General features: G+C 42.0%; 2 protein-coding genes across 20 annotated transcripts in view; both read right to left on the bottom strand.

Annotated features, from left to right (window-relative positions):
* Nucleotides 1–9,648, bottom strand: part of MAPKBP1 (mitogen-activated protein kinase binding protein 1) — a 52,929-nt gene extending 43,281 nt beyond the window's left edge. For all 4 annotated transcript variants that reach the window (XM_015142011.3, XM_077939148.1, XM_077939151.1 and 1 more), the window contains exons 1-2: nucleotides 9,522–9,648; nucleotides 8,745–8,967 (exon numbers count right to left, since the gene is read on the bottom strand). In XM_015142011.3, coding sequence (XP_014997497.3) covers nucleotides 8,745–8,858 — 114 coding nt within the window. In that variant the 5' untranslated portion in view covers nucleotides 8,859–8,967; nucleotides 9,522–9,648. The remainder of the gene's footprint in view (nucleotides 1–8,744; nucleotides 8,968–9,521) is intronic.
* A 4,419-nt stretch (nucleotides 9,649–14,067) lies between these two features.
* MGA (MAX dimerization protein MGA) overlaps nucleotides 14,068–26,797 on the bottom strand; it is a 168,581-nt gene continuing 155,851 nt past the window's right edge. For all 16 annotated transcript variants that reach the window (XM_028850767.2, XM_077939142.1, XM_077939135.1 and 13 more), the window contains 6 exons: nucleotides 25,807–25,858; nucleotides 23,087–23,293; nucleotides 21,390–21,501; nucleotides 20,879–21,112; nucleotides 18,816–18,992; nucleotides 14,068–17,842 (listed from right to left, as the gene is read on the bottom strand). In XM_028850767.2, the coding sequence (XP_028706600.2) occupies nucleotides 16,566–17,842; nucleotides 18,816–18,992; nucleotides 20,879–21,112; nucleotides 21,390–21,501; nucleotides 23,087–23,293; nucleotides 25,807–25,858 (2,059 nt within the window). In that variant the 3' untranslated portion in view covers nucleotides 14,068–16,565. The remainder of the gene's footprint in view (nucleotides 17,843–18,815; nucleotides 18,993–20,878; nucleotides 21,113–21,389; nucleotides 21,502–23,086; nucleotides 23,294–25,806; nucleotides 25,859–26,797) is intronic.

Raw genomic sequence — 26,797 nt, 5'->3', positions numbered from 1 at the left:
GACATGGTTTCACTGTGTTGCCCAGGCTGGCCTCGAACTCTGGGACTCAAGTGATCTCCCCACCTTGGTCTCCCAAAGTCCCAGCTACTTTTATTTTTTCTTTTTTTGAGACGGAGTCTTGCTCTATTGCCAGGCTGGAGTGCAGTGGCGCGATCTCGGCTCACTGCAACCTTCACCTCGCGGATTCAAGCAATTCTCCTGCCTCAGCCTCCCGAGTAGCTGGGACTATAGGTGTGCGCCACCACGCCCGACTAATTTTTGTATTTTTAGTAGAGATGGGGTTTCACTATGTTGGCCAGGATGATCTAGATCTCCTGACCTCGTGATCCACCGGCCTCAGCCTCCCAAAGTGCTGGGATTACAGGCGTGAGCCACCACGCCCAGCCCAGCTAATTTTTTAAAAAAGTTTCTAGAGATGGGATCTTGCTATGTTGCCCAGACCAGTTTTGAACCCCTGGCCTCAGGTGATCCTCCCACCTTAGCCTACTCTGGAGTTACAGGCCCAAGCCACTACGTCCAGCTCATGTTAACTCTTGAGAAGCTCTGTTCACTAGCCCATTCTAGGTTTGTTATGAGGCAGTGTCTCAGTGACAGCAGTTGTAGAGGCCTCAAAAGAGAACCCAAAGCAGCCTGGAGAAAGAGCATCATAAGCAGAAAGGACATGTTGAGAAAACTCAGCAGCAGGTTATTATATCATATGAAAACAATCATGGCATACAAAGATACTGTGCCCTCTCAAACAGAAGCCAACCAATGAATGTCATGCTAACGGAGGCAGGCCTGCATGTTACAAGTTTAGTCCTGACAAACAGCTGCTTGCTTTTCTCCAAAGCAGTAGTATAGAGGTGCAAGAATCAGAGTTTCTGAGCATGCTCCCAGCTATGCCCCACAACTGCAAACTGCCTATGGGCTCTTATCCATCCAATCCATGTAGCTTGGGGCTCCCTCTGCTCAGGACAAACTGAAGGAGTACAGGGAAGCAGAGGCCTTTAGACCTCATACTTTTGCACCTATAATGTTATCACAGTGCCTATTTGAGAGAAGATATAAAAAGAATAGACATTTGAGATTAGGCAAGACAAGGCACTTGCTCGAATAACTTTGCAACCTGGAGCCAGCATGGCCACATGGAGTCAGGTGGGCAAGTGACCTCATTTCTGCTTATGTTCAAATTAACTCATCAACCAAATGCCATCATCCAGGTCAGCCTGGACATGGGACATTTTAAGTCCGTTTTTTCCCAACTGGAAGAGGTATTTCCACGAGCTACTCTCCACAGCTTCAAAAACAAGGTCAGCTGTATGCTAACAGAGATAACAAAGAGGTGGAATTCAGAGGAAAAGAGGGAGAGACCTGAAGGAGCACTGAAGCTAGTCAAGAGCATGAGCTACAAAATCAATCAGCCAACCAAGAGCACAAGTTTGAAGCCCCGTGATACCCACACACAAAAACAACCAAGGCATCCGTGGGTCTGCCCTTCACTCCCCAACCAACCCCAAGAGAGAAGCAGCAACTGCTTGTGGCTTCTGGTCATCAGGAATCACGCAGCTTCACTCTGCCAACTTGACATTCACATACCCACAGAACCAAGGTTGCACAGTTGCTAACAAGAACAAGCAGGAACAACAGTTCAGGAAATATGGAGCTGGAGGTGGGAAGAGGAGTAACGATACAGATGGACAAGGGTTACTGAGTGATGGATCTAAAATAATAGTCTGAGAAATGCATTAAATTGACTTTTATAAGGAATGTTGGAAAGACAGCTGTCCCCCTCCCCCCTTTGGGAACTGCCCCTTTTTCTAAGCTGAGTGCAGGATGTGCCCCTTGGCTATGGCAATACTAGGCACACTTCTTCAGTCAGCGCCATGCTGTGCACATGAAGGCTCCTTGGGAGGAATGCAGAATAAAGATTAAGTGTGGGCCCTGGAGTTCAGAAAGCCTCTATTTGAATTCTTGCTTAGCCACTCACTGGCTGTGTAACTACCAGCTACTCACCTGACCTCTCTTATCATTTGTTTTCTTAACTACAAAATGGGGTGGTAATACTATCTATGGTAGAGTTCTGTAAAACTCGAATAAGATAGTATATGTAAAATGCTTAGCACAGGCCTAGTACATCCTCACCCACCCTGATGACACCATTCGCATCACATCCCTCAGAAACTGCCAATACCTTTACCATTGTTCTATTTTTTCACTTAGGCTGTGGTTACACAGGGGAATCATTTATCATTATTTATAATACAATGTTATATCTGTACATTCTCTTAATGTCTGTTGTATTTCATATATATATATTTTCTTAAGACGGAGCCTCGCTGTCTCCCAGGCTGGAGTGCAGTGGCGCGATCTCGGCTCACTGCAAGCTCCACCTCCCAGGTTCACACTGTTCTCCTGCCTCAGCCTCCCAAGCAGCTGGGACTACATGCACCCACCACCACGCCCTGCTAAATTTTTTTATTTTTAGTAGAGACGGGGTTTCACCGTGTTAGCCAGGATGGTCTCGATCTCCTGACCTCATGATCCGCCCGCCTCGGCCTCCCAAAGTGCTGGGATTACAGGCGTGAGCCACCACGCCTGGCCTGTATTTCGTAATTTTTTTAAGTCTTGTTTTCTTAAGTGCTAGCACCTATAACAGCATCAGCCAAACTTATGAAGAAAGGACCAGAAGAGCCACTAAAGGAAGATGGGTCTCAAAGGCTGATTAGAACTGTGATGAATAAGGAGCAATGCTCAAATCCTGAACCACCAAAGAAACTCTCTTCTCAGGATTTCTCCAAAAGAACATTTGGCAAAGTGGGAAAAAAAATCAGTCATATGGTTTCAGAAAGGGTTGTTCTAAAATCTTCAAGTAAATTAAAATATCAATTATAAACAGAGGGGCAGAGAGTTTTTTGTTTGTTTTTAAGACAGGGTCTCACTCTGTTGCCCAGGCTGGAATACAGTGGTGCCATCACAGCTCACTGCAGCCTCAAACTCCTGGGCTCAAGCGATTATCCTGCCTCAGCCTCCTAAGATGCTGGGGCTATAGGTGTGCACCACCATGCCCAGCATAGCAAGGAAAGGAAAATATCTTTAGCTTCATTTCAGTTTGAGGGGGAGAGATAAGGCATATAAACTTTAAAATCCCAGCAAGAAAAAACAAAACAAAACAAAAAACAAAAAACACAGGATTGTTTTACAGAATACGGAAGCAACCAAAAAAAGCACTGCACACTTTTGGAGGCCGAGGTGGGCAGATCACTTGAGGTCAGGAGTTCGAGACCAGCCTGGCCAGCGTGTTGAAACCCTGTCTCTACCAAATATACAAAAAGTAGCCGGGCATGGTGGCACATGCCTGTAATCCCAGCTACTTGGGAGGCTGAAGCAAGAGAATCACTTGAACCTGGGAGGTGGAGGTTGCAGTGAGCTGAGATCACACCACTGCACTTCAGCCTAGGTGACAGAGCGAGACTCTGTCTCAAAAAAAGAAAAAAAGGGGGGGAAAAAAAAAAGAAAGCATTGCAAACATTATGATAAAATGAGAGGGGGGAATTTACTCCCTAGAAATCTAGAAGGAGCTATCCATACTGTAAACTCATTCTTCTGTAAAGTATCCTTCAAAACCAGAGGAAAATAATGTGACCAATGAAGAAGCACTGGACCTGCTGCTCTACCTGTTGAAAGGAAGGATTGATTTGGAAAATCTAGACATTCAAAAATATCAACGCTAAAAATCCACACTACCCAGTCTGGCTGTCATACTCACTTTTATTTCTTGCCTTCCTCACCCACCTTTTTTTTTTTTTTTTTTTTAAAGGTAACAGAAGTTAAAGTAAAATCCACAAATGGGGTAATAAACACCCAAGAAGGTGGGCAGGTCTCATTCTACACCTCTACTGAGAATTGCTATGAAAAGGAAGCTGCCAGAAAACCTGGCTTTGTCCTGCACTAAACAATGGAGCCCAGAGGAGAGGCTTAGCCTGGAACAGTGGGAATGTAAAGTATAACATAACAAATCCTTCTGAAAACACTGTAGCTTTATTTCTTTAACAACACTGCAGTCTGAACATGAAGTAAAACCAACAGATACTCTGAGGATGAGTGGGGCAGACCATGTGCTCATAGAAGCTTAGTTTGAATAAACATAGCCCCAATTTCAAGCCCTGGACTGTTTTCTCCAAACAAAGGGTCAGTGATAACAGCATCAAGCCCAACTTCAGATCAGGGGGTTGGTGCGGAGGTCACAGAGGTCAGGCCAAAGCCTCATTTCTACCTGTTTTTTCACTAGTCAAGAAATGAAAATACACAGGTGACAAATGGAAGACATTCAAAATACCAGCAGGAAATAAGACATTGACTCAAATCCAAGAGGGGAACCTGCCCTAAATTGCAAACTGGAAGAGAGAAAAACTTGGAAAGCAGCAGTGCTGTTCCACTCTGAAATGAGTGAGGCCAAGTAGGTGAGAAGAGGTTTCGAAAGACAACTCCCCGCCTGAAGAGGCTGGGCTATTTTTAGACAGTAAAGGAAGAGGTATTGGGTCCAGGGAGAGATGCATCCTCTCTCTCCAATGAGAATCACTTTGAAGGCTGAGGGCAGCTGCAGGCACCGGAAGGAGGAATGAAATGGAGATCAAAGAAACAAAACTAGGAGAACACTGACATTTTTCATTGTATACCACCTGTTGTGAGGATCTCAAGACACTTCACAAGCCTTATTTCAAGAGATCTGAGAGAGAAAATTCAACAAGAGCTTGACCAAGGTCATTCACAAAGGGTGATGAGGGGCATAGCTGCTGGCCACAGCGACATCCACTCTTAGTCATCTATTCTATGTGGAGAGCTCAGAGCGTGTTCCCTGGAGCCTGGCACAGAGGCGAGCACCACTAGTCCCAGCTACTCAGAAAGTAAGGCAGGAGCTGGGCATGGTGGTTCGTGGCTGTAATCCCAGCACTTTGAGAGGCTGCAGCAGGAGGATCCCTTGAGGCCTGGAGTTCGAGACCAGCCTGGGCAACAGAGTGAGACTCTGTCTCTACAAAAAACAAAAATAACTGGCTGGGCATGGTGGCTCAAGCTCGAAGTACCACTACACAACTATACAGGAAAAAAACTTGGAGACAAAAATAGAGAAAGAAGAATTAGATTTACAATTAAAAAAACACAACTAGAAGAAAGTCATCTTACCCATTGTTTCCAGAAGGAATAATATAACCTAGATCAGATTAATGGCTCTTAAGGAGGAAGATCTCAATATCTCCTTCGGTTACTTTTTAAAAATCTAGCAACCCTCCAGCGCAGACAATCCTTTTGTAACCCTAACTTAAATCTTGCCTGCTGGGCTTCGGTCCATTTCTGTCCTTTGTCCTTGAAAACAAGCCCAGCTCCCTCCACATAAAAATCTTTCAGAAACTTCTAAGAGGAGGAGGGTTAGCTACCAAGATCACACACATTTGCTTCTTAAGGAAAACACACCCCAACTTAGCGATGAGAGGCAGGAATTGACATGTCTACAGGCTCTGAACTTGGGGCTTTACTGGTAACTTCAAGTCACACTTCACCAAGACTAAGCTGATTTAATATAAAACTTTAAATCAGTCTTTTCCAATGTACTCGACTGAAGAGACCTCCCTCCCTTCGAAAAAGCTTAATGAAAATCTCAGCACTCATCTACTCTCTTTGCTGTAACTTAAATCTCCACCTCCACTGGCTCTCGCACACCAGCGTTTAGCCATATTTTTTAACTAGGTTTCTCCTGAATTAAGAACCCTTTACTAGAGAGCACTGCTTTCTACATACGTGGACTTCTTCTCTCTTACGTCCTTTACACCTAATTAGGTTGCATCTCTACATCTTTGTCACCTTTTCATTAATCCTAGTTTTGATTTCTCTTCTAAAGAGGTCATAAATTCGTCCTGATTATTTTATTCACCTAGATGTCCAAGTTTATCCCGCACTATATTTGACATCTTTAAATTATTCTTTTTTTTTTTTTAAGTACTTACTGCCTATTTTACACTGTCCTAAACGATGTGATGTAAAGGAAATAATGAACATGACCCCGATCCTTAGGAAATGAAGACATACATAAAACAACAATAAGATATTGGTTTCAAGGTCGGGGGCTAGTCACAGAAAGCCCTGTGGCTCTGATAAATACAGAATTGGACCTAAAAATAAGTGTAGAATTTGGTGTAAAGGAGAAGACTACTTTAGATAGAAACAATAGTATAATTCAAAGCAGGAGGCAATCTGAAGTAAGAGCTGCATAAAGGCTTTCTGACATTTCCTTCTTTGCCCCCCAAAAGGGGCGTGTGCCTTTTTGTCTTCAAATTTTATTTGAGAATTAGCTATCCATGAATCACAAATTTCCTTTTATCCTGATTACCCACAGCCACCACATATTAGAGCAACTCACAGAGCTTAATACGCCTGGTCCACAGAGCTTAATACACTAGAGTAATCACAAGGCAGGCTTTTAGAATAATCTTAGGTAGAGACCTTTTACTAAGGAGTGTGGGGAGTCTGGCATCTCTAGGGTCCTGGGCACACAAAGACAGCTACGCCTCTTGGGTGCTAAAGATATGCACCAGTCATTTTGCTGCCAGACCATTCAAGGGTCATTCAACTTCAGCTAAGTATTTCATACACAGCTTCAGGACAGACAAAGCCATCTAAAGCAGTCTGAAGCACTGAATTCCTATTTTAAACAGGGAATGGGTAAATGGTCTTGCCAGGGATGCCCCTTTTCCACTGTTTTCCTGGAGAGCTCTTCTCCACCTGCCTTAGGACTCACAGTTCAAGCATCCCTTCCTCTATGAAGCCTTTCCTTTTTTTTTTTTTTTGAGATAGAGTTTTGCTCTGTTATGCAGGCTAGAGTGTACTGGCGGGATCTCAGCTCACTGCAACCTCGGCCTCCTGGGTTCGAGCAATTCTCCTGCCTCAGCCTCCCAAGTAGCTGGGATTACAGGCGTGCACCACCACGCCTGGCTAATTTTTGTATTTTTAGTAGAGACCAGGTTTCACCATCTTGACCATGCTGGTCTCGAACTCCTGACATAGTGATCCACCCGCCTTGGCCCCCCAAAGTGCTGAGATTACAGGGGTGAGCCACCATGACCAGCCTGTGAAGCCTTTCCTAATTCCTCTAAACTGAGTTAGGTTGCCTCCCCTGTGCTTCCATTAACAACGTACACATACTTCTAGAGCAGCACTTAACCACACTGTGTTTTAATTGTTTACATGTCTGACTAGCCATAAGCTCTTTGATGGCAAGGGTAATGTTTTACCCATAACTGATTGCACACTTAATAGGCACTCAATAAACACTTGTTAAATGCATTAATAATGGGTGATATTGGAAGTCTTAAAGAATGGCAACATACTTTCTGGATTCCAGACCAAAATTACAGTAAGAATTAACAATGAAGGCTAAACTCTTATTATACATTTCTACTACATACACCATTCCTGGCCAGAAAAAGAGGCCAAAGATTTGAGAAGATTGTTCTAACAGTGCTGATCACTGCCAAGTTACCAGCCAAGAATAAGAGCACTTGCAGTATTAAGAATGAACAGAGTCATATCTAAAACAATTTCTACATTTCAGGCTTATTTGCCTGCCTCAGGAGAATAGAAACAATGATGAATAAGAGACCTTGGAAGGGTCACAATGTCCACCGATCACAAAACCTTGTAGCAAACTGTGATTCAACACAACTTCTGCTGAAATATACAGGAAAGTTGTTCACCTTCTTACCAAACCTACTCCAGGTTCTGCTAATGAATACAGGGCTGAACTAAGTCCTCCCAGAACCCTGCCAGTTGTACAGTGGCATTCTAAATCATTCCTCATGGGATTTACTCATCACTGAAGAGATACAGGCAAAGCAATACAATGCTGTGGTCTCAAATGCCTCTCCCAGTAACAACCTCGTACCTCACAAGGCTATTGTGTTTACAGGCTACTAATAAGACACAAAATCTGATCTGATCCTGTGGGAATAAAGCCCTGGTCTCAAGTGATTAAACAAATGTAGTCTACTTCTGGGTTCCCAAAGTTGTGGGGTTTATTTAGTTGAAGAAAGCATAAGGACCAAAACCCAGACAAGTGAAGGGATGGAAAGGAACTTTGCCTCTGAGGATCATCTGCAGCCTTGGCATATAGTGAATGAGATAAGCAATGCTCAAGGGCCATCCAGAACTTTTTGCTGACAGATATCTGGCTTCTTGCATGTTATCATTCCTAAGAAGCCAAGATGCTCCAGTTAGCCTCTTGAAGGGCCAAAAAAAATTTGTTTTGACCCTAGGCAAGAGCAATTACCAAGCCAGTAACTCTGACTAGGTGTTTTAGCTATTTCTTTCTGCCACTACAGTCTTACATAACCCCAGCTGTTACATTAACACCTGCAGCTACATTAGTCACACCTTAGCCCTTCACAAGGTATGTGTTCCTACTGTCCTTTCCCAAGAAGGGAAACTGAGTCATAGCATATCAACTGGCTTCCCAAGCACATGCTTAGTGTATAGTGAGGCCTCAATTGAACCCAGGTGGCCTTCCTACTATTCACCTCTTCTTATGGATGAATCTCAGCATGCCCACCCCTGCTGCTTTTTCCTTCAACCTAAATTGCCTGCACAGATCACATGTGATCCTTCAGAGTAAACAAGAGCTTCTAGTTATCTTTACCAAGAAACAGGAAGGTTAACGAGGAACATGGAGCAGGAGAGGGTGGGTTTGGAAAGAGGTGGCTCCCAACAGGACTCACCTTGGAGCTGAGGTCCTCTCGTCGGTTTCCTGCCTTATTTCTGCGCAGTTTGATGGATGGAGATCTCAACAGATTCTTGATCCGGCTGGTAATGGTTGACCCTTCCACAGCCATTATGACGAGAAACCCCTTGGGACAGTCCCCGGCACAGTCCTGGGTCTTGTCTCAACAGCGGCACTGTCTTCCCACTCCACAGGGCTTCCCAATATGCCCTCTCACTGACCTGAGACGGCAGAAGCCAAGTATAACAGTGTCTTACCTTCTGCCTAGCGAAGTCTGCAGTTTTTACCTCTGGGTATTGCTCTCACCATTTTCCTCACCCCCACCTTCTAGCCCTGCACAGTTTCTTGCAACGTCGGAAGGAAAGGCTCACGAAAAAGGGGGGAAATCCTAAGCCACTAAGAAATGCCAGGCCCACGCCCGCCAGAGGCGTTTAACTGGCGAGATGGATGGGATGGGCCCTAGTTGGTCTCGTGGACGATCTGGTTCCCGTTAATGCCCAACTGCTCCCATGGCAACTGTAGAGTCCAACGGAGGAGGCCGCCGAGACCACCAGGGATTTCCGCAGGCCTGGACACCTGCGCTAGCGCCGGTGGGGACTCGGCGCGGCGGGGCTCGCCGCAGCCCACAACTCGTTCTGCCGCGGGAGCCTCCCTCCCCCACTCCCTATCCTCCAGAGCTCGCTCTCCACCCTCCACAGCGGCTTTGGACCTTTATCTTTCACCCGCCTCTGAGGCCCCTGCTACTCGTCAGCGCCCCCGTTCGGGCCAGCCTCACCACCCTCGGCGAGCGAGGGCCACCCCGCTCACAGCGCCCTCGGGCATCGCGTTCGGCAATTTCAGCTCCGCCGCTGTAGCGGCAGTGGTAGAGGCAGCAGCAGGAGCTATGGTGGCACGATCGGCTCAAAACGCGAACTACCGCCTGGGCCAAGCTGCGCGCCAGGTGGGCGGAGCCGATGCGAGGGGCGCGGCCTGTAGTCAGGAGAGCGCTTCCAGAGTGGACGAGCAAGATTTACGGGGGCGGAGCCAACGAAAGGGCCCAGGAAGCAGACGGCTTGGGACTAGAGAACCACGGAATCCGCACAATTGCGGGTACCGCTTTTAGAGGAAGGTCAACAGAACATGGCTTCAGAATTCAGAGAACCAAGCCTTTTATGGTATTATCAGGCCTGGTCCCCCATGTAACTGCACTTCCCAGAGCCCCAAGACGATAACCACGCCTCCAGAGTGTTAAGGTTGCCATTTGATAGGCCCGAGGGACCGTAGCTGAAACTCGTAGCTCAGAATTACAAGACTGAGCTACAGCCTAAGAGCTCTGCTGCCAGCGACCACAAGTGTTGAGATTTAAAGCGCCTGAAGTAGTTTCTGCTCGCAGCCAGTCCGGCACGTAGACTCAACGTGGAAAGGATTATTCTGAATAACGCAATTTAATAGCTAAGAATTTAATAGTGTTTTTGCACTGGGCAACCTGATTGGTCATTATGAAAGGGGAAAGGGTGGCCTCGAACAGAGCTTTGGGCGTGCAGGGGCAAGAGAAGACAAGTGAATGTGCTATGTTAATAATACTGCAGGTTTCATGGTTTCTTTAGCCTCCGACGTCCCATTGTGCTTCCTCAGCTAAAGCTGACCAGCAGCACTTCGTTGCTCCAGATCTTTCCTCGTTCCATTTACTTGTGAATCCTTTTCTCTAGGGCTGTTCCTTGCTGAGGTCACTGTCGAGCTTGCTGATACTAGATCGAGGGGTAGTTTTTCTAACTCATGTCGTTGGAGGCAGAGGGAATACACGGAAATGTTACATGAAATATGTATTTCCTCTGTATTCTCCACTTACTACCATAAGAAATTATGAAAAAGCCTAACCCAGAGACTTGGGCCCCAAGGGAATAGTACACTGGTGTGTCCGTCTCACCCTATCCAGATCTTTTGAATCCCTGTGGAGATGACATGTGTCTGCAAGAGGGAAGAACCTCTAAGAAATTATTATACCTTATGAAAAAGCCTAAGCCAAAGACAAGGGACCCAAGGGAATACTACACTGGTCTGTCTGTCTCACCCTACCCAGATCTTTTGCAGCCCTGTGGAGAAGACATGTGATAAAGAGGGAAGAACCCCTAAACTCATTGCTTGTGTACAATGGTGAGCCTTGTACAGCCAAGTGGCAAAGCACATATGTGCTTGTGTATACTGTAGCCACATACTAAAAATGAGATTTGTAAAGCCCACAAGTTGACATGGAGATGATGGATGTCATCTCCTGGAAGGCCAACTGGCAATAACATGTGCCCTTCTTCCCTTCAACCATGCAACTGCAAATATTATGAAACATAAAATACGATTTTCACATTTATTTCCCAAGTCTGGAGGAAGGCAAGAACCATTAGCTACAATATGCAAGAGATAGTTGGTTCCCTCAACCTCTTGCTAGTTACATGATGCAACCTCTCCATGGGAGTAAAAGCTAATAAATGGTGCCACCTGGTGTCTTTACTTGCATGCTGCAGACCACAGCAGCTGCCATCTCCACGCATTAAACTAGAGTAAAAATGTGCCCAAAGAGCCATCCCTAATCCTCTCCAGATCATTCTGGTGTCCACTAACGGTTTTCTCACCTAATCACTCATGGCCAGGTAAATGGTTTACGAAGTATCATTGGTCATTTCTTTCATGAAAAACAACTGAAAGCAGTGTAATGAGGATTTCTTAAGTCTGAAACCTGGGTACTTTCTGTCTTAGGCCAAAGCCACACTTTTTTTTTTTTTTTTTTTAAACAGAGCCTCACTCTGTCGCCAGGCTGGAGTGCAGTGGTGATCTCAGCTCACTGCAATCTCCGACTCCCGGGTTCAAGCCATTCTCCTGCCTCAGCCTCCCAAGTAGCTGGGATTACAGGCACGCGCCACCATGCCCAGTTAATTTTTGTATTTTTAGTAAAGACAGGGTTTCACCATGTTGGCCAGGAGGTCTCGATCTCCGGCTCACGATCTGCCCGCCTTGGCCTCCCAAAATGCTGGGATTACAGGTGTGAGCCACCACGCCCGGCCCACACATTTTTAATTCTTCACAATTCAGTCCAACTTTTATTGTCTAGGTACTATGCTGCCTTTGAGATACCAATATAGAAATAGGCTATAGGCTATTCCCATTCTTCATGAATTCCTCAGAAAATAACAGTCCCAGGTCTAATGTGAACAGAAGCATTATTCACTTTTCTCCACTCAGATTTACAGCCATTGTATACATTTCAATGACCACATGATCCCATTAAATTATAATACCATATTTTTACTGTACCTTTCCTATGTGTAGACACACACTTACCATGTGTTAAAACTGCCTATGATATTCAGTGCAGTAACATGCTGTACAGATTTGTAGCCTAGGAGCAACATAGCCTAAGTGTGTGGTTAAGTGACACTATCTAGGTTTGTGTAAGTACAGTCTACTCTATGATGTTTGCAGAACAAAACCACCCAAGCTGCATTTCTCAGAACATATCCCCATCATTAAGTGACTCAAGACTCTACTTGCAATCCCAATCCTCCAAAATGCAGTTAACTCTTCGTATTTCATCATCCATACACTATTTAACACTTTATTCTGCTTTTATATGTCCTAAACATCTATACATAGTGTTTGCCAGCTTCTGAAATTCTAGATGTCTGGGAATAGATGTTAAATAGTTCTGTTTAGCACTATACTCATTAGATCAAATTTTAAAATTCACCCTAGGCATAACATGCAAATATGGTACAATTATAAGATCCTGGGAAACAGGCTAAACATTTGCTCATCAATTCAAATATTTATTGAGCACCTTTACATGCAAGGCACTGTGCAACAGCTGAGACCAATGATTGCAGTTGGAAACAGAATGGATCTCAAAACCATACTTCCAAGACTGCTTTCCTATTATCTTTTCTACCAGCAGTTTACAATAGAAATTAGTAGAGTTTAGATTTGTCTCAAAATTTCCAACTCATCCCATAGTCTTCCCATCCTCTTAATGCACTACCATCACTATTCTACTCAACACTTATGTGTAAGAGCAGCTCAGTCATGTAATATTAGCTATGCCTCAAATAAAAAGTTGTACTTACCAAATTATTTCCCTCTATTCCAAAAAAATGCATTTTAACTGATTTTTTTCCTCCAACTGGCAGTGAGTCTGAGTATCTTAGCCTTAATTTTCTCTGCACCTAGATATTTGTGTCCATGTAAAATTTCATTAGTAGGCCGGGCACGGAGGCTCACGCCTGTAATCCCAGCACTTTGGGAGGCTGAGCCAGGCGGATCACAAGATCAGGAGATTGAGACCATCCTGGCTAACACGGTTAAACCCCGTCTCTACTAAAAATACAAAAAAATTAGCCAGGCGTGGTGGCGGGCGCCTGTAGTCCCAGCTAGTCGGGAGGCTGAGGCAGGAGAATGGCGTCAACCCAGGAGGCGGAGCTTGCAGTCAGCCGAGATCGCACCACTGCACTCTAGCCTGGGCGACTCCGTCTCAAAAAAAAAAAAAAAGGAAAAGAAAAAGAAAAAAAATTATCTAAACCACTAAACCCAAAATAACACGGATTGTCTTTCTTGTGTGTTCAAAACATTTTCAAACTTGTTATGGAAGAGCCTAGCATCAGGGATTTCATAATTCCAGGAAAAAACTACTGCATTTACTATAAAATTACACAAAGTGAACAATTTGTATGAAGCTTATATAACTGGACTTGATCTGTTAGTGACCTTAATAGATTAAGAGTAGTTGGATGTCTAAAGGATTCCTTTAAACATTTTTGTTAACTGTCAAACCCTTTAACATATCCTCCCTTAAGAACACCTACTGTCCTTTACCACTAAGACTGTGTTTGTGTACCTTTACTCCCCAAGGTTAACAGGTAAACTGCCTTGCTCATACTGACACTAGAATGATTTTAGAATGACTTCTAAAACAAATACTTGCCATCAGGTTGCACACAATTTTGAAGCCTCCATGTAAAACATGCTACAAGCATTAGAATACCAAAAACCTCCCCCAAATGGCGTATCAGAAACTTTGAGAAAAGGAAAGGATTCCTATGATAAAACCACTTCAGTGGCAGCTCTCTCGAATATGTCTTAGGGAATTAGATTTCTCTACTCCAAGTTGGCACAAACCTCCCAACACCAAGTTCTGCTTTAATTATTTTAACTGATTTATTTCAGGTTTATATATTCTACCTTTCAATCACCAAACTTCTGTTCTTAGATTTCTAAAAAAATAGTCACTTTTCGAAAGCAGAAAAGGAAAGATATATATATTTAATATATAAAAGAAAATGCTAAATCTGACATAATTATATTCTTAAAAACATTCCATTTATTTACAGATGTATAAAAAGGCGAATTATTGGTCTACTGAGATCATGCTTCTTATAGTGTTAGGGTGAGAGCTCACTGTCTTCCACGTTCCTCAACTCCTCTCACTCAACTTCACCTTTCATAATCACACATGTAATATTCATAGATCAGTTCCCCCTAGGGTAAGGTTAAAGGGTAGGAGTTTTTGGAGATTTTAGATTTCTGTCAAGACTGCAGGATTGTTCTGAAGACTAAGCCCTCCTCAAATTATCCCTGACAACACCTAGCTCTAAGAGGTCTTGAGAACACAGTATCTTGGGGGTTAGAATGATATCTGCAGCCTTCCCCCTAAAACGCCTGGAATCATCCCTCATTTCCATCTTCATACAACTCTCATCAAGAGTCAAGTATCTCCAATCAAGAATCATTACCTATTTACCTATTTTCTTCTTTAAAAAAAAAAAAAAAAAAAGGAAGTGTTAAGCTAAAATGGTCCTTCTTTTCCTGAGGATTGTTCACTCACTTGCCTGCTCCTTGGCTGACCCTCAAAAGCCACAAAAAGAGCCTTGGGAAATCAGGAGGAAATGTAGGGAAAAGACAAGCAAGAAAATAATGGGAAACTGCTATACCTGAATTAAAGTACTAGCATCTCTAAGGACAATTATTAGCAGGGGAGACAGGTGCTGGATTCCTTGGCTAAGGCATTGAATGAAATCTGCTGGGTAAAGAGTGGAAGGATAATGAGAAGCTGAGGAGCACTCTTTACCTACTTCAAGCTTCTTTAGTAACCTTTAGAGGAGGGAAGGTTAAGTGCTGATGAGCAGATCTAGAAAGGCAAGCAGCACAAAACCAACAAGAATTTGCTCCCACTGCAATTTGCAGAGGAAGTTCTTCCACCGTTTTCAATCTGTTGATTACCAGAGTTAACAGGGAACCAACCATGGAAATAGTAATTCACTGGCTAGATCCAATCCAAAGTTGGTCTCACAACCTAGGTCTGAAGATACGCTGAGTGGGATTTGGGATAAACAAGACAGGAGATATAGAAGAAATAGCATCACCTAGGCACGGCCCAGGCACTGGAAGCTCTTGTGTTAGTGTTGTAACAACACAAGCAAATCCTGTCAATGAAGACAGAACAGGGGTTACATTCCAAAATATAATTATTTAAGAAAGGCAAAATGCAGCAGCTAAATCCCAGTCTATACAGTTTCAGAATAGTGATTCTTGCCCCCAGGAGTTTCCAAGAGACCCCTCAAGTGCACCATGATTATTTACAAACTAGATAGGAAACATCATTTCTATACTCAATACAAATCTCATCTTCTAGGTTGAAAACTTCAGCCTTTGAGAAATCTATGAAAACAACTATACAAAAATATAAATATCTTTACAGACTGTCAGTCCTTCATATCCTGACAGCTAATGAGTGAAAAAGCTCTACACATCATTGAATCCATGGTTGCAGATAAAAAATATATCTTGTGATTCAAATACTGCCTTATTTCCCTGGTAAAGAGTGCCTACTGTGACTTTTCTTTACATCCTGTGCAGGTAATAGTGAATGAAACCTTCAAGCACCAGGAGGCTGGTTTGATTTGGGAAATTTCCAGCCCCATGATTTTTTATTTTGGCCACTGTCTCTGGTCTGGGGGGATAATGCATTTTATTTTAGCCGTCTCTTGAGTGATGAAATTTGTGGAAGGGGTAGGGCTCCCTCTATGCCTACCTCCAAAATATATATTCCCAGTAAAAATCCCTGGTACTGCAAAATGAGCTTTTCAATGCCCACAAAAATAATAAGGGAGAACTACTATTTTTTTAAGATCTCAAAATATTTAACTTAATAGTAAAAGTTAAAAGCATCCCTACTTTACCGAAGGCTTGAATTTGTTAATTCTGATTGAAAAGGTGAGGGAATGGGAGCTACTTGGGATATGAAAAAAGAAAATTTTGCTGAATGACACAAAGTCCTTCACTTTGGTATTCCATGGTACACATCCTCTCTCTCCCTATTCTTGAAACATCAACTAAAAAGTATCTCTTCTAGATCCCTTTGCACAAGTCCATCACATTCCTTAGATTTCAGACTTAATTCAACAGCTACAAGCTACAGTTCAGTCCACAGCAACTCCAAAGTTGCAAACAGCTCTTTCGCTTGTGGGGGAAGAACTAGAAACCACTGTGGAGCCAGAGTCCTGTTATAAATTCCTTGGGTAAGAGGGGCACCTCGTGTTCAGTAATGGATCACATCTTCTTAGAGAGGATGAGGGGACCCAGCACCACAAGTGAGGTAACACATTTTAACATGATCAGAATTTCAGAGTACTTCTTAATACCAGGGTCAGCACCCTACCCCCTTTCTCCCATCATTATCCACTGCATCATCCAAGTCAAGGATCCAAGTTCCAAGACACAAACAAACAGATGCCTGCAGAGAAAGGAGGTGAGATCAGTTTCCCCTCACAGCCTGGCTTCTGCTTAAGGACAAGTAAGTTCATTTCCCTGCAGAACTTGGTGAGGCCCCCGAGTTGCCCAATTTAGCCACAACAGGTGCCAATGTAGGCATCACCTTGCTTTCCCGGCCTTCCGGGTCATTCCCTGTTAAGTTCATTTTGTGTCCAACTGACCCAACTTTGGCAGCTATAGGTGCCAAACAAGGCATCACCTTGAGACTCTGACCATCTGCATCACTGGAAGGATTAGCTACTTTTAAACCTAGAGGGGCCAACTTTGGCATAGGCCTCCACAAAGTATCTGTGCTGTTGCTGTTCTCCAGGCCAGTCTTCATGTGTAGGGTGGGGGGTGAGGACACACTTTCAGGCTCTGCAAGGAGGCCAGAAGTATTCTTCCCTCCATCAATAGCTTTTTTGTTGGAAAGGAGGGAATCCTTTATTTCAGAGTCAATAACAATCTTAAGGACATCTGGTTCAGAGGCTGGTTCTGCAAGTTGTTTTTCATTCTCAGAAAAGTCATCATCTTCCAAGTGCAAGAGGAGGGGACTGATAGAGTCACTCTCCCCTTGAACATCAGGCAACTCTTTCAAACCAGTTCCCAAGTGCTCAACCTGGAAAGCTGCTCTGTTTCCAGAAGTAACCTTACTGATAAAAGCCCGCCGAGCATCCCCTGGGAACTCTGTATCCATAGAGCTGGGTAGTTCAGCCAGGCTAACAGAGTCATCATTTAGTTGTTGATTAAGGAAGGCAATTTCATTGAGCAGTGAAGTCAGTGTCTCATCAGTATCATCCTCATCTTCCATGTTAGTTAGCAGTTCACTGGAATCAAGAGCTGCTTCCTCTATAGCTGATGTTACTTTCCTCAGTTCCATCTCTATGCTTGAGTCCTTGAGATCTTTCATCTTTAATTTATGAAATGAAGACTCCTTTGACTTCACTCTCTCCCCTCTTGATTCACTCTCTTTCCATTTATACTGAATCCCTCTCATATCACCAGAAATCTTTTTAGGTAAGAACTCTTGTGCTTTCTGCATACTGGAAACGTCAACTATTTGTGGATAAACAGAATCTTTGTTTGCCAGAAAAACCTGCGTTGGACCCAACATCACTCTGCCATCTCTGTTTCCTCTGGAAGAGATTCTACTCTTATCCTCTAAGGAATTATCTTCATTCCTGACGGTGTCTTTCAGATGGTCAGATGGCTTGCCATCAGGAACTTCATGAGGATATTTGCTGCCACCCATATCTACCAAACCTCCCTCTGTGGCCAATGATGTCACATTAACAATTCGTGGCATCATAAATAAGTCGTCGTTTTCTGAAAAACAAAAATTAAAAAAAGAAAAATTCATTTAGATCTACAGAGTTAGCATCTCTCTCTCTCTGTCATACCATATGACCATCTTAGGGAGTTGTAGTCTAAATTCAGCACTCTACTTTTATCAAGATGAAAGAAGTATCAGCTCTTCAAATTACTGACCTAACCCAATAAGAAAAAACTCAACTAAAATCCAACCAAATGGCTCTTTCCACCATTTTTTAAAGTTCCATTTAACTATTTTATAGAAATGCTCCCCCAAGTTAATTCTTGTCCTAAGGCAGAAATACATCTTGATTCTGTTCACCCAATTAACTGCTACTTAGCACAGAAAATGAAGCCCTAGAGGCAGCATGGGAACCAGGAAAAGATGAGTCCTCCAGAGTGAGTCTGGCAAGAGGTAGAGACAAGGAATTTTGGCTGGCAATAGCAATAAAGTAATGAGGATCTTCATATTACTAAAGAGACACTTTTACCTTAATAGACCCTTACCTTTTACCTAATATTACTAAAGAGACCCTTTTACCTTTATCACCTAATCACCCAAGTGAGAATTCTCTTTCAACTTTACCCTTTGCCCCAAAACAGAGTAGTGCTCAAAGTGAATGAGGCTCGTAATGCAGGACTGTTATCATCTCTGAGTACCACAAGAAACTGACAAATATTTATCAACACCAAGACCTAAGACCGTGATTATTTAACATCTTCCTTTCCCTCTGACATCTTTTTTATTCTTCCTCTTAGAAATTACTAGAGTTCACAAAATGGTGCTCAATACCAGGTGTAAAACACACCAAACAGTACCGTAACTCAAGCCAAGTATGTTCTAAAAATAGGGCCACCTCTTACCAAGGCAAATGCCAACGGAATAGCTCTTTTTCATTACAGAACACATCCAAAGCCTTCCTTGGTCACTGTGAGATGCTAGAGATAACTTTATCACTTCCCATAGAGGACAACACTTATGACATACCTGGTAGAGCCACAGCACTACTGGCAACTTGAGGCTTAAGATCAGATTCTAAGAGATCAGGAGAAACAGTTACCACTGGTCCTGAGAATAGGGGACCTTTTAGGGTGAGCAATTGCCCTTGTGGAGTCATCACAAGATTGGCAGAGGTGTGTGGAGTGTTCGAGGGTGAGGTATTTTCTGCAAGAAAGATCAGAAATTAGTTACAGATAAAAGGCAGTCACAGCTGGGTGTGGTGGCTCATGCCTCTAATCCCAGCACTTTGGGAGGCTGAGGCAGGCAGATCACTTGAGCCCAGGAGTTCAAGACCAGCCTGGGCAACACGGTGAGACCCCATCTCCATCTCCACAAGAAAATTTTTTTTTTAATTAAGCGGGTGTGGTGGTGTGCACCTGTGGTCCCAGCTACTAGGAAGGCTAAGGTGGGAGAATTGCTTGAGCCCAGGAGATCAAGGCTGCAAGGGAGACACTGCATTCCAGCCTGAGCTACAGAGTGGGGCCCTGTCTCAAAACAAAACAAAACACCCACACCAGATTTTTCTGGCTCATACACTGGGCTATCCAAACATCCAAAGAGTAAAAAAGAATATATCTTTTTTTTTTTTTTTTGAGATGGAGTCTCACTCTGTCTCACAGGCTGGAGTACAGTGGTGTGATCTCGGCTCACTGCAGCCTCCACCACCCAGGTTCAAGTGACTCTCCGGCCTCGGCCTCCCAAGTAGCTGGGACTACAGGTGTGCACTACCACATCCGGCTAATTTTGGTATTTTTAGTAGAGACAGGGTTTCACCACGTTGCCCAAGGCTGGTCTCAAACTCCTGAGTGCAAGCAATTCTCCTGCCTCTGCCTCCCTGAGTGGTGGGATTACAGGCATGAGCCACCGTGCCCAGCCAGATATACCATTCTCTAAGAATATAAGTAACACATAAAATCAATATAGCTTTACTTCCAAAATCAAGATGGTAATAAGAATTTAAGACCAATTTACTTTGGCTTTGGCTTTTTTTTTTATTTTTCTTTTGAGACAGAATTTCGCGCTTGTTGCCCAGGCTGGAATGCAATGGCACGATCTCAGCTCACCACAACCTCACACTCCACCTTCAGGGTTCAAGCGATTCTCCTGCCTCAGCCTCCTAAGTAGCTGAGATTACAGGCATGCACCACCACACCTGGCTAATTTTGTATTTTTAGTAGAGACAAGGCTTCTCCATGTTGGTCAGGCTAGTCTCAAACTCCCGACCTCAGGTGATCTGTCAACCTCAGCCTCCCAAAGTTCTGGGATTAAAGGCATAAGCCACCGTGCCTGGCCTACTGTTTCTTAATAGCAATGTATTAGTAAGTGATCTGATGAAAAATATAGCCTGATTTGACAAAATTAAATTTTACAAAAAATTTCCCATTTATTGGTCTCAGCTAGACCCAACTTATTAAACCCATCAGCAGAACTGTAGGGAAATCACGAAGTATAAAGTCTGAAAAGATTAAGTTTAAAAAACTACTCATTAAAAATACATGACTATAGACTAATATGTTACCAGGACTGGTAACTTCTCAGGATTTGCATGAGTGCGTATTACAACCAGAAACCAAAATCTAATGTAGCTAATATTCTATTTTTTATACAACCCATCTTTAATTCATTTAATTAAAACTAAAACTGTGGGCTCGGTGTGGTGGCTCATGCCTGTAATCCCAGCACTTTGGGAGGCCGAGGTGGGTGGATCACTTGAGGTCAAGAGTTCGAGACTAGCCTGGCCAACAGGGCAAAATCCCATCTCTACTAAAAATTTAAAAAATTAGCTGGGCATGGTGGTGCACACTGTAGTTCTAGCTACTCAGGAGGCTGAGGCAGGATAATCGCTTGAACCCGGGAGGTGGAGGTTGCAGTGAGCTGAGATCACGTCACTGCACTGCAGCCTAGGTGACAGAGCTGTCTCAAAAACAAAAAACAAAACAACAACAACAAAAAAAAACAAAACTAAAAATGTGGACAAGAGAAGATGGTCAGTCCAGTAAAGTCAACTGATACAAATCTACATTAAGGAAAGCAAAGAATCTCCCTCCTACCTGTAGCCTGGTCTTTTTTTCTGGAAAGAATCAAAGGTTTCCCCCTCCTGTTATTTATAAACATCTGTCCAAGATCTACAGATGATGTAGAAGATCCTTCCTGCTGTTTGCTAATTCTGGGAGACATGTCAAACTCATCTGATCCCATCTTCTTTTTTCTTTTTTGTGCCTCTAGCGCTTGCTGTTTTGCATAAATATACTCTAGCTTCTTCAGGACCACTTCTTCTGTCTTACCTATAGGTTGACAGACAATACATTAGTACTTTCTGCATTACCCCACATAATGAGAAACAGAGTCAATGGAAATCTAGTCGCTTTAACAATATTCCCAAAAACTATGGAAAGTAAGGTGATTACAATTCACAAGAAACAACCCACCCAGTCAGAGGATAACTGTGCTGTGAACTGTGGGAGTCAAGCTTTCAATTAAGTATCTGAAAGATCTACTGAGGATTTCTCCTTGCTGAAGCTATAATTATGCTCTTTACCAGAGATTATTTACTTATCTCACCTGAAAGAGACGATACTTTCCGTATGAGAATATTCCTTTTTCGAGTCAGGAGATTTTTCTGTCCTATCAATTTGTCTGCCTGATCTGTTAGTCCCTGAATTTCACTGAAGGCCTAGAATAGAAATAGTGGTATTATTGAAAATTGATTCACTCTTTCTTTAAACACAGGTAAGGTCTACACAATTCTCTAATGAAAAAAAAAAAAAACTTAATCTAACATCTTAAGAGAATTTTTAAATTCCATTAACAATTGTTGATGTTTCAGAAATTATTTTTTGTTAAACTGTAAGAGGGTTTCTGGCTTACACTTTTTTTTTTTTTTTTTTTTTTTTTTTTTTTTGAGACGGAGTCTCGCTCTGTCACCCAGGCTGGAGTGCAGTGGCCGGATCTCAGCTCACTGCAAGCTCCGCCTCCCGGGTTCACGCCATTCTCCTGCCTCAGCCTCCCGAGTAGCTGGGACTACAGGCGCCTGCCACCTCGCCCAGCTAAGTTTTTGTATTTTTAGTAGAGACGGGGTTTCACTGTGTTAGCCAGGATGGTCTCGATCTCCTGACCTCGTGATCCGCCCGTCTCGGCCTCCCAAAGTGCTGGGATTACAGGCTTGAGCCACCGCGCCCGGCCTTGGCTTACACTTTTAAGGAACGTGACCATGATTATTTCCAAAGAGCATCACTGAATGGTAGTAGGTATTCCACTACTGCAAGGAGATACAAAACACTTGTGCTCTGCTTAGATTTTAATAATCAACTTCAAGATCATCTTCTAGTCTACCCAAAATCTGGCTGAAATAACTTTGCTCTAGAGGGATATGACTGCTTATCTTGTCCTCTTCCAGCTTCTACTTAAGAACAATTTAAATGAAATACTTTAGATATTCTACACACAAAGTTAAAACTTCTGCTCCCTTGAATATTTCAGATTTTCTTTTAAAATGACTGTCAACTGTTAAGCATATTAAAATATCACTTATGCTACTTATGCTATGCTTTACACTGTGATAACCTGTACTAAGTGCTATCAAGAACACCAACGTAAAGAGACATTCTTTACGTCTCATGGTCAACATGGCTAACCAGAGTTTCTGACTCTATCTGAAGAAAGGAGAGCTGTGCCCATTTAAGAACCTGACTTTCGGCTGGGTGTGGTGGCTCATGCCTGTAATCCCAGCACTTTGGGAGGCAGAGGTGGGCAGATTACTGGAGGTCGGGAGCTCGAGACCAGCTTGACCAACATAGAGAAACCCTGTCTCTAATAAAAATACAAAAATACAAACTTTACTACTGATCTACTAAAAATACAAAATTAGCCAGGTGTGGTGGTGCATGCCTGAAATCCCAGCTACTTGGAAGGCTGAGGTAGGAGAATCACTTCAACCCATGAGGCAAAGGTTGCAGTGAGCCAAGATCGTGCCATTGTACTCCAGCCTAGGCAACAAGAGCAAAACTCCGTCTCAAAAAATTCAAAAAAAAAAAAAAAAAAAAAAAAAGAACCTGACTTTCAATGAAAAGCTCCTGTGACTTAGCATAATGATTTTCCCCCTAAGGGATTTATTGGGCATTCAGTAGTCCATATTCAACTGTTACATTTAAGTAGCTCTATTTCAATGTTCCTTATATATGTCAGTGGATTCTCTTTCTCATAGCACCAGTAAGAATCTCTTAGTCAAGCTCTTATTGTCATTTACACAGAACACTTACTCGAGTAAGAATGAGACTTTTAGAAACCTTGGAAGAATGAAGTAATCCCAATGTGATCTTTAATTTCTCAAAGAGATCTCTCATTTCACCACGCCGCCGCCGCTCATTGGCAGTGTGTGTCCGGCGATAATAAGCAAACGCTTCTGCTTCTTTCTGTAGTTTGTCACTCCAGTAATCAGGCTTCAGTTTTAGAGGAATTGGTGGAGCCTGTTCAAACAAGATTGCCTCCTAAATATCTTGAACGTGTAATTGGCCCTCTTATTCTGTTCCAAATGACACTGCCCTATTTCAGGCACCCATTACCTTTTGTCTGGACTGTTGTAACAGCCTCTCAATTGGTCATCTTACTACCAGTCTATCTTTCCTTCAAATCTAACTCTTACAATGCCAATAGTATAATTTCTAATGCATGCTGAAGTGATCTTACCAGCTCTTAGTTCAAATTTCAGTGATTTTCAAACAAGGAAGAAATTGTGTATGTTACAGGCGTAGAAGATCTGAAAGAGCTTACTTATGTAATTTATTATATTACTAAAACTTGTTTTCATGATACAAATTACATTAACTGTTTTTCAAAAAATACTGTAAGATCCTCCTCAATCTGGTAAAGAATCAACTGCCACTCTTCTAAATCCCCTTTCTCTCCAACCATTCCTATCTGCTAGAAATTCCCAAGACATGCTACACAATCCCACACCTCCCTGCCATTACACAGGCTTTTTACCTGTACCTAGATTACTTATCCCACCTCTTACCTAAACCTCCATAACATTTAAAACTTAACACTTCAAACTCAAACTTTTTCAGGAAAGTCCTTCTTGATCCTCAGAAAGGCTTAAGGCCTCCTTTCTCTATCTTTTTTATTCCATTACAATCTTTGTTTATAGGACTTAAAATATATGAAGAGGCTGGCCAGGCACAGTGGCTGAAATCTGTAATCTCCAGCACTTTTGGAGGCCGAGGTAGGGGATCACTTAAGGCCAGGAGTTTGAGACTAACACAGGCAACACAGTAAGACTTCATCTACACACACACACACATACACACACACACACACACACACGCTTATAATGAAAAGCAACTATGCCCTGAACTTGTACACACACACACACACACACACACACACACGCTGATAATGAAAAGCAACTATGCCCTGAACTTGTACCTGGATCCTCAGAAACAATCACTTTTTAATTCTTTTAGCAGCTTCTTCTAGTTCTTAAATCTATATCCTAAACCAAAAATAGTAACATAAGCTTATTTTTTTTCTATTTTCAATGCTATCTACTGCCTTCTTGCTATGCAGAAGAGGATTGAGCTCATATCACTCTCATGTCTTATACCACCTTATCATTCCAATATAGTTACATCACTACTTTTAGTTGTTCTACTGATCCCTTAGCAACTTGAATTCTACCTTAATTTCTTATTTCGTCAAGAATAAACAATCTATCTTGCCTTTCTACTTTGTAAAATGAGGGTATCAGCACCTGTATCCTTCCCTTTATTTCTTCTTCCCTCTCTCACCTCCCAATTTGTCATATGTATTCTCACATTTTTCAAGACTGAAATTAAGTCTTCTATATTTTAATTATAGGTTATAAACTTTTTTTGAAAAACATCAACATTAACTATTATGACATTATAAACACTACTCATATAAAGTGAATAATATTTCCTGTCCTGTGCAGTTTCTTGGTTTTGTGTTTTTTCCCTCTGACGTTTCTAATTGTCTCTTTTTCTGACACTGTTTGCTTAATCATAACTCTGACAGTACCCAAAAACTCTCATGGAAAAGCCACTGCCTTTCTAAAGTTAAACCTATTATGCATTAAGATAGAATGGGAGAATAAAAGAGCCAACAAGACAGAAAGAAAGGCAATATAAACATTAAATATAGCAAAGTGAAGCAAGAATTTGCATATAATTATTTGGGTACAAAACAATGGATTACGTAAATAAGCTATTATGAAAATTCCTGTTACATCTGAAAAATGCTTCAGAATAAATTTTTAAAAGCCAAATATAATGATATATGCAAATAATTACAACCATGCAAATACATTGTATCGTGAGTCCCCAATCAGATCAAAACCAAACTGTACTATGATTTTTTAAAGGAACCAAATGCCATCCTCTACTTCAACCCAAGCCATCATTGACTTTTTTTAATCTTTTAAATTAAGATAAAAAAACAAGTGGAAAACAATTTAAACAAACCAAACTCTCCTCCATGCCTACTGTTGGTTAGGAAAAACAGAAAACCCTGCTTAATTATGTTACTATGATATATACCAAAAAGATTAAGAAAATTAAAGGTTTATTGTTTCATGGATCCCTGAACTGCTAGCCATTTTGCAGAGGATAGTTTTTTAAATCACTGAAAATCATGAGCCCAGGCAAGAAAGAATGGCAGCTTGTTTTACATCAAACCATTACAAGAACAGTTTTCAAATAAGCACATATATTCTCATAAATTTCATATCCATTTTTAACTACTCTAAATTAGTCTATCCTCTGAGGAGAAGAATTAAAAGGGGGAAAAAAAGGACCTTAGTAGTATAATTTCATTAAGGAGAAAAAACTGATTATATTAACTCACTGGCAAAAATAGCCCTGAGAAAAAATCGTGGCTAATATAGCTAATGTTGTTTCAACCCTAAAATAAATGTTAACAATTTTATTCAATGAGTAATTATCACTAAATATATCCTAAATACCTTTCGACTCCTTTCAGCTGCTTTTTCATCTGCAGAGATGTGAGTACGCGACCTGGATAAAGACAGGATTTTTCAGTGTCTTACCGAAATTTAATAATCTTAAGACATATTTCACAGCTACAACCAAACCATTCCAAATTACAAACAGTTTCTTTTTCCCAAGGTGTGATATACAGCCACATTATTTACTTGACATTATATATTTTCTCTAAAAGTGTACAAATAGTCACTAAAACTTCAAATTACTTTGTACAATCATGAAATATTTAATACACAAAACCATATAAACAAATTTAAAGTCATCCTCCAGTATCCATGGAAGACTCGTTCCAAAACTTCCGGCAGTATCCTTGAATACTCAAGTCCCTGATATAAAATGGTATAGTATTTGCATATAACATAGGTACCTCCTCCCATATACTTTAAATCACCCCTACATTACTTATAACACCTAGTACAATGTAAAAACTAAGTAAATAGTTGTTATACTGTATTGTTTAGGGAATAATGACATGACAATAAAGTCTATACATGTTCAATACAGATGCAATTTTTCTTCTTCCAGATATTTTCAATCCACAGTTGGGTGAATCCACAAATACATGCTTTCTATATTTGTGGATACATGCTTTTCCATTATACACCTGGTCCCTCCCAACTGTGAAGGAGGACCAAGTATATAATGAACACCCACATATGAACCATCTAGCTTGAGAAATAATACATCTCAAAAATACAGGTTTTATGTGCAGTCCACTCAACCACATTCCCTTCCCTCCTTCTCAAAGGTAAACATTCTAAGACAGAGTTTTACCATGCACATCTTTGTAAGTTTTACTAGAAATATATATATATCTTAACAAAAAAAAAAGTACTACTTTAAATATTATATACTATACTGTATCTTTCTGCAACTCATTGGTTTCATTCAATATTCGACCTGAAGGCCAGGCACAGTAGCTCATGCCTGTAATCCCAGAACTTTAGGAGG

The sequence above is a fragment of the Macaca mulatta genome, chromosome 7, assembly GCF_049350105.2.
Source record: "Macaca mulatta isolate MMU2019108-1 chromosome 7, T2T-MMU8v2.0, whole genome shotgun sequence".
In the NCBI taxonomy this organism is placed as follows: domain Eukaryota; kingdom Metazoa; phylum Chordata; class Mammalia; order Primates; family Cercopithecidae; genus Macaca; species Macaca mulatta.
The sequence above is the reverse complement of the archived record's forward strand: the minus strand, read 5'-3'. Positions and strand labels throughout refer to the sequence as shown.